Source organism: Borostomias antarcticus, assembly GCF_949987555.1.
Source record: "Borostomias antarcticus genome assembly, chromosome: 5".
In the NCBI taxonomy this organism is placed as follows: Eukaryota; Metazoa; Chordata; class Actinopteri; order Stomiiformes; family Stomiidae; genus Borostomias; species Borostomias antarcticus.
Window position 1 is genome coordinate 2,758,565 of NC_140238.1, and position 9,418 is coordinate 2,767,982.

A 9,418-nucleotide genomic window follows, 5' to 3' on the forward strand; every position below is an offset into this window, starting at 1 on the left:
TTTTATCCTCTTCCCCAACGCTGGATGTCATGAACACAATACTGCGCGTTTTCTCCCTTTTGTTTCTCGTGGAAGGTCCTTCGTGACCATATACACAGATCTCCGGTAGTCTTTCCCCACTTAATGAACGCTGATTCCGTCCCCGTTTAAAAACCCAATAGTCCGGGCGTCTTCCTCGGAAATGCAACTTAGAAGTTTGATAGAAAGTTACGGGTTTGCGTCGCTGCGCTATGCAGTTGCTGGAGGGATGAGATCATTCCAGCCCACCCTCCCCTCCACGACATAGTCTCGCGAGAAAGGGGGCCGCGATAGAGCAAGTGTTAATGCTGCTCACCTGTGTTCTTTTTTGTGTGAGTAAGCATTTATTTTATTTAAAAATGTATATATGTAAATTAACAGACACAGGCGTGCAGTCAATGCGATTATTATTACGGACTCCAATATGCACACTTTAGGCTATATATCAATTATTTTGTCCATAATCAACAATATTGCTTAAATCTCAATGCCCCATAATGCATTCTGTAAAATACAACTTAGCCTATATAGGATGCAAAAATCAAATGATCTCAGGCAGTCTGAGCCCACTGTAGAAAGAATGGAGATTTGGGCTGTGAGCAGTGAATGGCTTCACCATCCTGATGCCGATGCCAGGCTAGATAGTGAACCTTTCATTCACCCTGATCCTTGGAACTGTCCTCACAAAAATGTCATTAGGCCATTAGTCAGCCGAACTCAGTGGCTCGTTGACTCTGAAGGGGCATGAGGAGGCAGCTGCCCTCTTCTGCGGCAGAATGGCTCGGCCAGAGTAGGCCTAGCCTTCTGACCCGGAGAACTCAACAACTGGGACTGGAGGTATGTATTTACAGTTCAGGGGCGTAAGGTATAGAATATAAGGCCATTGGCCACAAGACCAGTGCTGAGATGGATGCGTAGATCATGTTGAAAGACTGGATCTTTGTGCCAATACTCAACCAAATGGCCGCAGACCATATGACCTCTTTATGTAACCTCATATATAATCCTCCTTGCTGCAGTCAGATACATAAAGGTAATCGAGGAGAAGGCAAGCTTCAGAGAGCTTGGCTACCACATCCTAGAGATAGCATACAAATGACATGCCTTTCACTGGTCACTGGCCATGGAAAACAACCTTCAATGACACTTAGTATTAGAAAAGAAGTCTTTACACAAGAAATGGTGAAAAAAAAGATATTATATATGCGTGATAGTTTTATTCATTCCAGGGTTACAGAATATGCTTGAATGATCCGATTTTATGAATGTTCTGCTTTTTCTGAACAGGCATCTCATTCATCAGTTGGAATCATGGAACTTTAATCAGTAGCGCCACCTGCTGGCCAGCCTATAGGCACGACGCAACAGAGAACAGTTATTTATTCAGATGAGTAGCCTAAGCCAGATACAAAACCAGATGTTTTTATTTTATTGTATATATAATTTGAATATTTGGTTAGATTTTGCTCTTCAAGTGACTGCATGACATAGTTTTATCCGTGGCATCGTCCACAACTCTCAAGCATTTACAAGGCATCAGATAATACTCCCGTACCTTTTTAGAATATTACCTTCATTTAGTAAAACTCAAAAAGATGGATGACACCATTTCAGATTTGACTACAATAAATGTAAGTCATTATGGAGCTGGATGTGAGCGTGCTAGTTTCAGTTCTTGGTTAGTCTCAGCAGTCTTTGGATGTCAGGCGCAATGTCGATGGTGGGGAATCTCTTGCTGTATCTCTTAAAGGGCTCCCCTTCTGGCCCGATGAGGAACTTCTCAAAATTCCAAGAGATGTCAGTCCTGCAGACGGGACTCCAGACGAGGAACTTGGGATCTTGGATCAGGGAATTGGGATCATCTTCAGGAAAGGGAAGTTTGTCTTTCAGGTAGGCAAAGACGGGATGGGTGTTGGTCCCGTTCACATCGCACTTCTCAAAGATAGTGAAGCTAGGCTGGAAACCGTCTCCTGGTCGCACATACTTTAATGAGTTTAGGATCTCTCCATTACTGCAGTTCTCCTGTGAAACACACAAGTCTTATGAAATCATACACATATGAAGTCACGCCTACTCAACTTAATATTGTATCCATGTCTTATCAAAAGAGGATCAAGGTAAAATGTCTTATAATGACATTTAATAATACACTGACTACACCCTCCATGCCATACTGACGTCACAACTTCCACCACATTCTTACAATAGTGCATCTGGGGCTTTGTTATCATGTCATGTGACTCATCTTCTCCTGTCATTTCACATTCCGCCACTCCATGCAATCACCACAGTGCCATCACCCCCCCCCCCCTCCCATAGCATCACCTGCAACTCATTCCCTCAACAGCCTTCTGTATATTTACCAGTCCATTTCCCATGGTTCCTTGCTAGATTGTCTTGTGTGTTCTCTCTCTCTGAGCCCTGCTATTTTCTGACCTGCCTGTGTTTTGACCCTGTGTCTCTTGGATTATTATCTACCTGCCTGCCTCTTGTCTGATGTGTTTGCTGTTGGACTGTTTCCCTCATTCCCTGGCTTTGACCCTTAACTTTTGTACTAAATAAATCGAAGTTTCCTTTGCAATTTTGGTGCGTCTCCACCTACCTGCCATCATTACAACTGACCTGGTAGCCAAACTGATTGCAGGGGAATCCCAGGACCACCAGCCGATGAGGAAACCTCCTCTGGATCTCGTTGAGCTGGCTGAAGTCCCGGGTGGTGGTCCCTCAGAGCGAGGCCACGTTCTCGATCAGGACCACCCGGCCCCGGAGCACGTTGAAGTCCACCGAGTCGCCCTCCAGCGTCCGGGCTCTCAGGTCGTAGAAGGTCTTGGCGATGAACGTCATGGCTCTTCTCTGCTTCCACGCTGACCACAGAGAGAAGCAGTGGGACTGTGCACGCCTGTCTGGGAACCCTGCAACAGGTCACCCGACGTCGGGCGTAAGAATGGCCGCCATGTGTGTCAAATGGCCTCGCAAGAAATCGATACACACCGGAAAGATGATACTCAACCAGGCTCACATTTCAGTATGTGAATCTGCAGTAGGCCTACCATATTACTATTTGAGGAACGTTAAGCAAAATAATACCTTGTATGATGGACCTGTGCAACGTTCTAAACCTGATTCACTTATATATATTATATAATTATATATATATATATTATATATATATTAGTGTGATCCATGGGAAATGTCATCCATAGTATGAACATGTCAACAAAGGATACTTTGTCTAAACAATCCACTGGCATTGGTTGTCAGTGTATAATACCGTTGTCTTGTTCAGGGCTGTAGTTGAGTAGAAAGAGAACCATGTAGGTGATCTGCACAATGTTCGCTCTATGGTAATTCTAGGACCTATATCAGTTTCCAGACATAAATCATTCATCAAGTCATTACCTGCCTTTCTCAGCGTGTGATGAAATATGAATGACTGCTCTAGCTCATCTTAATGGACCTGGGCCTCACTCTCAAATCTCTTCTGGTAAATCGTGTTGGCTAGTAACATTAAACTATAACACAGCAGACTGTAAGACATTTAAATACATTTAAAAAAGGAACTTTAATTTGAGTATTTATTTTTTCCAAAAGTGCATATGAAACTAATTTGGTATGTTGTCATTACACACTTTAAAACATGAACTCAATGCAAAACACAATGACAACACAAAAAAAACACATTCCAAACAATCAACTGCACATGGCACAATAGCTATTGAGAATAATGGAGGGGTAGACAGCAATGGCCATTTTGTATTATTACTGTAGAATTGTGTTAATGGTTTCAAGTGCATCCACAAAACAGGACGCTTCAAATTCCGAGAACTTTAAGTATTTTACAAGTACAGTTGGTTTGAGCATAAACTATCTTCCACATGTAAATGTGCTTGCTTGGATTTGGTGTCCACATTTCAATAATTAAAATGTGTCCTTTAGCCATCGAGCTATCGCTGTCTCATCTCAGAAGGGCAGTCGGGGTCCATGTTTAGCCTAATTAAAAGTCAGATTTTAGCTCTGTGCTATTCATCAGGAAGTCTGCAAAGGCTACAGTTGTAAGGCCCTAAAAACCTGATAACTATATCTAATGCGAATTAATAGCACTGAATTAATGTCATTAATTGTCATCAAACCCAACAGCAAGTCCTTCCTTCAGAATAGCAATTTATCCATCACCACCCTGCTGGCAACTGTACGGACTATTTTCTGTGTACAACAAAAACGTGCCTCTCTGAGCAGCTTAAATGGCAATATCCAGTAAAGAAAAATATCCTCAAACATTTCAGAAGGTAGCCTAACTCGACAACGCAGTGAAAGTCACATGTACTGTCGCAGTGCAAAATGTCCTCCGGCCTGTGGAGCCCGGGTTTGAGTGGTCGGTCATCCTGCTAGCATGTGCAGTCTTTCTGAGGCTTGGCTTCTATGTCTTCTTCGCCCTTCTCTTCCTCCAGGACAGTCATGTCCAGGTAATCGTCCGCGGACCCCCGGACGCCATCGACGTGTTTCTTGTGAGCCTGCAGCACCTGCTCTGTCAGCCGGGTGAATGCCTGAGGGGTGGACACACTAACGGTCATTTTCAGGACAGTGACAATATTTACAGACATAATTACAAACGTTTAGTAGTCGATAAGGGCCCCCGTGACTCGCCTCGGAAATGTTCCGGTTGGTGCAGGCGCTAGTCTCGAAGAAGGACATTCCATAGGTCTTCGCTAACTGCAACACACAATGGAAACGTTAATAATAAAGACATGGTTTAGTTCCAACAAGGATGTACAGTACTTGGCCCGGGTACAGAGAGGAAAACCAACCTGGTTTCCTTGCTCTACAGCCACTTTTCTCCTGTGTTCCTCGTCTGACTTGTTTCCCACCAGGATCCTCTGCACTTTATCAGGAGCGTACTGGAACACAAGAACACACACACACACACACACACACACACACACACACACACACACACAGGACGAGGAATACTGGATCACAAGAACACACACTCAGGTGAGGTAGGAGTACTAGAACACAAGAACACACTCAGGGTGAGATAGTGTACTGGAACACAAGAACACACACACACACACACACACTCAGGACGAGGAATACTGGAACACAAGAACACACACACACACTCAGGACGAGGAATACTGGAACACAAGAACACACACTCAGGTGAGGTAGGAGTACTAGAACACAAGAACACACACTCAGGACGAGGAATACTGGAACACAAGAACACACACTCAGGTGAGGTAGGAGTACTAGAACACAAGAACACACACTCAGGACGAGGTAGCGTACTAGAACACAAGAACACAAGAACACACACTCAGGGTGAGGTAAGCATACTGGAACACAAGAACACACTCAGGACGAGGCAGGCAGGACTGACATATCCGTAACTTGAGCAACCGGGTGGGAAGTCGCCCCCGACAGTTCAGACAGAGTCCACACTAACGCTGGGTCACCCAAACAAAGGGGAAAGTGAGAGAGAGAGAAAATACAGAACAGTACAAAGTGAACTAGAGAGTGAAACAGGAAAGAGGCCGTAAGAGGACAAAGGAAGTGAGAGAGAGGGAATACAGGTTGCCCTGTTCCATCAGGAGGGGTTAGCCTCACCTCATCCACATCGCTGGCCCACTTCGCAATGTGCTGGAATGAGCCGGCGCACGCGATGTCATACACCAGGATGATGCCCTGGATGATGGAGAGAGGGGTCAGAGACACAAACTGGCGGATATGGCGTGTTTTGTTATTAACGTCGGGTACAGTTGGCGTGGTGAGGTCACCTGTGCTCGTCTGTAGTACTGCTTGGTGATAGTTTGGTATCTCTCTTGGCCCGCAGTGTCCCTGCATGCAGACAAGAAGTCTCTCTATTCATTTGTGATGAGTGAGTGAGGGGAAAACGTGTGTGTGTGTGTGTGTGTGTGTGTATGTGTGTGTGATTGTACTTTACTGTGAATTAAACAGTTACAGAGGTATCTACTCACTCACCATATCTGTACTCTCACTTTGATGCCATCAATTTCCAACGTTTTCATCTTAAAATCCACCCCTACAAGAGAGAGGGGCAAGCAACCGCAAACACATTTAATACATGCATTCAACAACAGCACAGTAACACAAACAACAGCAGCACAGTAACACAAACAACAACAGCAGCACAGTAACACAAACAAAAGCAGCACAGTAACAACAAACAACAGCAGCACAGTAACACAAACAACAACAGCAGCACAGTAACACAAACAACAACAAAAGCAGCACAGTAACAACCAACAACAACAGCAGCTCAGTAACAAACAGCAGCAGCACAGTAACAAACAACAACAGCAGCAACACAGTAACAAACACCAACAGCACAGTAAAACAAACAACAGCACAGTAACAAACAACAACAGCAGCAGCACAGTAACACAAACAACAAAAGCAGCACAGTAACAAACAACAACAGCAGCAGCACATTAACACAAACAACAGCACAGTAACACAAAAAACAAAAGCAGCACAGTAACAAACAACAACAGCAGCAACACAGTAACAAACACCAACAGCACAGTAAAACAAACAACAGCACAGTAACACAAACAGCAACAACAACAGCAGCACAATAATACAAACAACAACAACACAGTAACACTAACAACAACAGCAGCACAGTAACACAAACAACTATTTTTGTTACGCAGGCCCAGTTTTCTGCAGGGTTGCTTAGAGACACCCCTGGTGAATGTCCTTTCAGTCTCCCAGTAAGGGTAGCCTCTAAATCACGTCCTCTCGCTGAGGAAAATACAATTGTTATTTCCAGCCGTTCTCCTGCCGGGCTAAGGGACGGGGACACTCGCAGACGTGACTCGAGTGTCTATTGCCAGATGCTGGAGAGAGAAATATAGGCCATCATTCACCAGCATGTCTATTAAAATGTCCAAAGGGTAGGGTGACGACTTTCACTTTGAGCGTGGGAACCCATTAAAGAGCAGAAAGAAAGATACAAAACAACCGAACGTTTGTCAGATCTTGTATCTTTGATAAAGTAGCACATCATTACATATGGTTTGGTTTTGTTGTTGTTTCCGCCCTTGAACATCATCCGTTTTAGTGTAACATCCCGCTGTCCTAACCGACCACATCAAGTCAACACACGGACGACTAGATCACAGCACACCGCCCAGGAATGTGCTGGTCCAGTTCAGAGGTGGGCGTCTGCACCTGCCGCATGCAGCTACTGTAATGAGTCCAAACAGCAAAGCCTCCAAAGTTGTCAGGGGCCATTTCTGACAGACGACAGGTGGACTGATGAGCCCCCCCACCCAATTAGCCCTCTGCCACTGACACATGGTGAGCACATTAAAATTTGACAAGCTCTGACAAGCATTGGAAGCTTTGCTTCCCTTCATTTGCTAGTGTGTGTGTGTTGATGTCAATGGCATATGTTCAGCCGGTTGGTCCAGTATTTAATTTGTCATACAAAGCTGACTTCAATGCCGCCATATCATAGGATCAACATTAGGGATGGGTTTTCTTGTTGGGACAAATGTCCAGACGGCTTCCTTTTGACATTCCAGTCGTGACAATGTGTGTGTGGGTGCGCCTGTTGGGAATTTGGGGAATCTCGGGGCTGGTTGGTGGCTGATTTACCTTCTGACTTCCTTCCTTTAGGAGGGGTAGGCATGAACCTGCTCATAATAAAAAGACATCTCCCTAGAAAGTATACTTCTAAGTAGCCTTTGTAGCCATGCGCTTGCTATGTTAGTGCATGATCGGGCTCTGGGCCCAGAACCTGGAGGATTATCATCTGATACTACTGGGACTAGTACTACTGAGACTAGTACTAGTACTACTGGGACTAGTACTACTGAGACTAGTACTACTGGGACTAGTACTACTGGGACTAGTACTACTGAGACTAGTACTACTGAGACTATTACTACTGTGACTAGTACTACTGAGACTAGTACTACCGGGACTAGTACTACTGAGACTAGTACTACTGGGACTAGTACTACTGAGACTAGTACTACTGGGACTAGTACTACTGAGACTAGTACTACTGAGACTAGTACTACTGGGACTAGTACTACTGGAACTAGTACTACTGAGACTAGTACTACTGGGACTAGTACTACTGAGACTAGTACTACCGGGACTAGTACTACTGAGACTAGTACTACTGGGACTAGTACTACTGAGACTAGTACTACTGAGACTAGTACTACTGGGACTAGTACTACTGAGACTAGTACTACTGGGACTAGTACTATCCTTCCCCCTCGAACTCCAAACCAGGGAAGGGAAAACAATTGTTTTTTTGTGCCCCAGCTTATAGATCCCAGAGATTAAACACCCAAATAGAACCACATGGTAGAGCATTCCTCTGCCTCTGCACAGTGGGAGGTCCTTCACAATTTGGCCACCATAATGTAGCATGTGAGTGTCGTGCTTAGCTGGAAAAACAAGACTCTGATTGTATGTGTGTGACTCTGATTGTGTGATTGTGTGTGTGTGTGTGTGTGTGTGTGTGTGTGTGTGTGTCAGTCAGCACATACAGTAGCCTACTTAAAACGTGGTGGGATGAGGGAACACAAAATAGGTTTCCCCCATCACTTCCTCTTCATCAAGAAACCCCTTCCTTCCCATCACCATTAGTGGGACATTTTGACAAATTACTTGCAGTCTCAGATACTGACAATGACAATGACAGGCATTCATGTCCATGTCGCATGTTCATATGCATGCGTTGTGTGATGGCAGACTCGGGCACTTCAGAACAGAGCGAGGTCCACTTGAACATCTTGTTAACATCACAGTGTCTTAAAATTAGTAAATGTCTTGAAAAATAATATTTAGCCTACCAGCGTCCATAACCTTCGAATGTGGATCTCCTCTCTATCCTCCTGATTTGAGCATGTTCTCAGTCAGGTGTGCTCAATATTTTCAAGGATCATTATAGAAAATAGAACTGTAAATATTTCTCTAGTGGTTGAATTAACCTTCAGAAGTTTCAATAACGAAACAATGACAAACAGTGGCCTCCAACAACAACTAGGATACTAATGGAGTAGCTACACATTTCTTACCGATGGTGGAAATATGCGAAGGATGAAATTCATTATCCGTGAACCTGCACATCAGACAGGTTTTTCCAACCCCTGAATCTCCAAGAATCAACAACCTTAGCAAAACGTCGTACTGCTTCGCCATAGTTCACCTGAAAGAGACTCTCGCGTATCGTAAAGTTGGCATTGTGAGCAAGGCAGCCTGCTGCCCCTGGCCGGCCCAGTCTCAGTGGTTCATCAAGAACTTGGATGGGGGCGGCGGCTCCATTATTTGCCATCAAGATCAAGGGTTGGATCTGTCCTGCTCTCGGTTACAATGTACAAGTACACAAACTATCTAGTCCAACTCTCAGCCT

The 9,418-nt window shown here is 44.5% G+C and overlaps 2 protein-coding genes across 2 annotated transcripts; both read right to left on the bottom strand.

The window, feature by feature from the left end:
- Positions 1–1,686: 1,686 nt before the first annotated feature.
- On the bottom strand, positions 1,687–2,862 carry gpx2 (glutathione peroxidase 2; the record flags this gene model as incomplete). Its single annotated transcript, XM_084438864.1, has 2 exons — positions 1,687–2,040; positions 2,641–2,862. 2 exons carry the CDS (start codon positions 2,860–2,862, stop codon positions 1,687–1,689), a joined length of 576 nt encoding a protein of 191 aa, XP_084294990.1.
- Positions 2,863–4,403: 1,541 nt separating this feature from the next.
- LOC311309180 (ras-related protein Rab-15-like) lies at positions 4,404–9,207 on the bottom strand (the record flags this gene model as incomplete). The annotated part of the gene is made up of 7 exons (XM_084438359.1): positions 4,404–4,562; positions 4,663–4,728; positions 4,824–4,913; positions 5,626–5,703; positions 5,796–5,856; positions 6,001–6,061; positions 9,084–9,207. 7 exons carry the CDS (start codon positions 9,205–9,207, stop codon positions 4,404–4,406), a joined length of 639 nt encoding a protein of 212 aa, XP_084294485.1.
- Between the last annotated feature and the right edge of the window lie 211 nt (positions 9,208–9,418).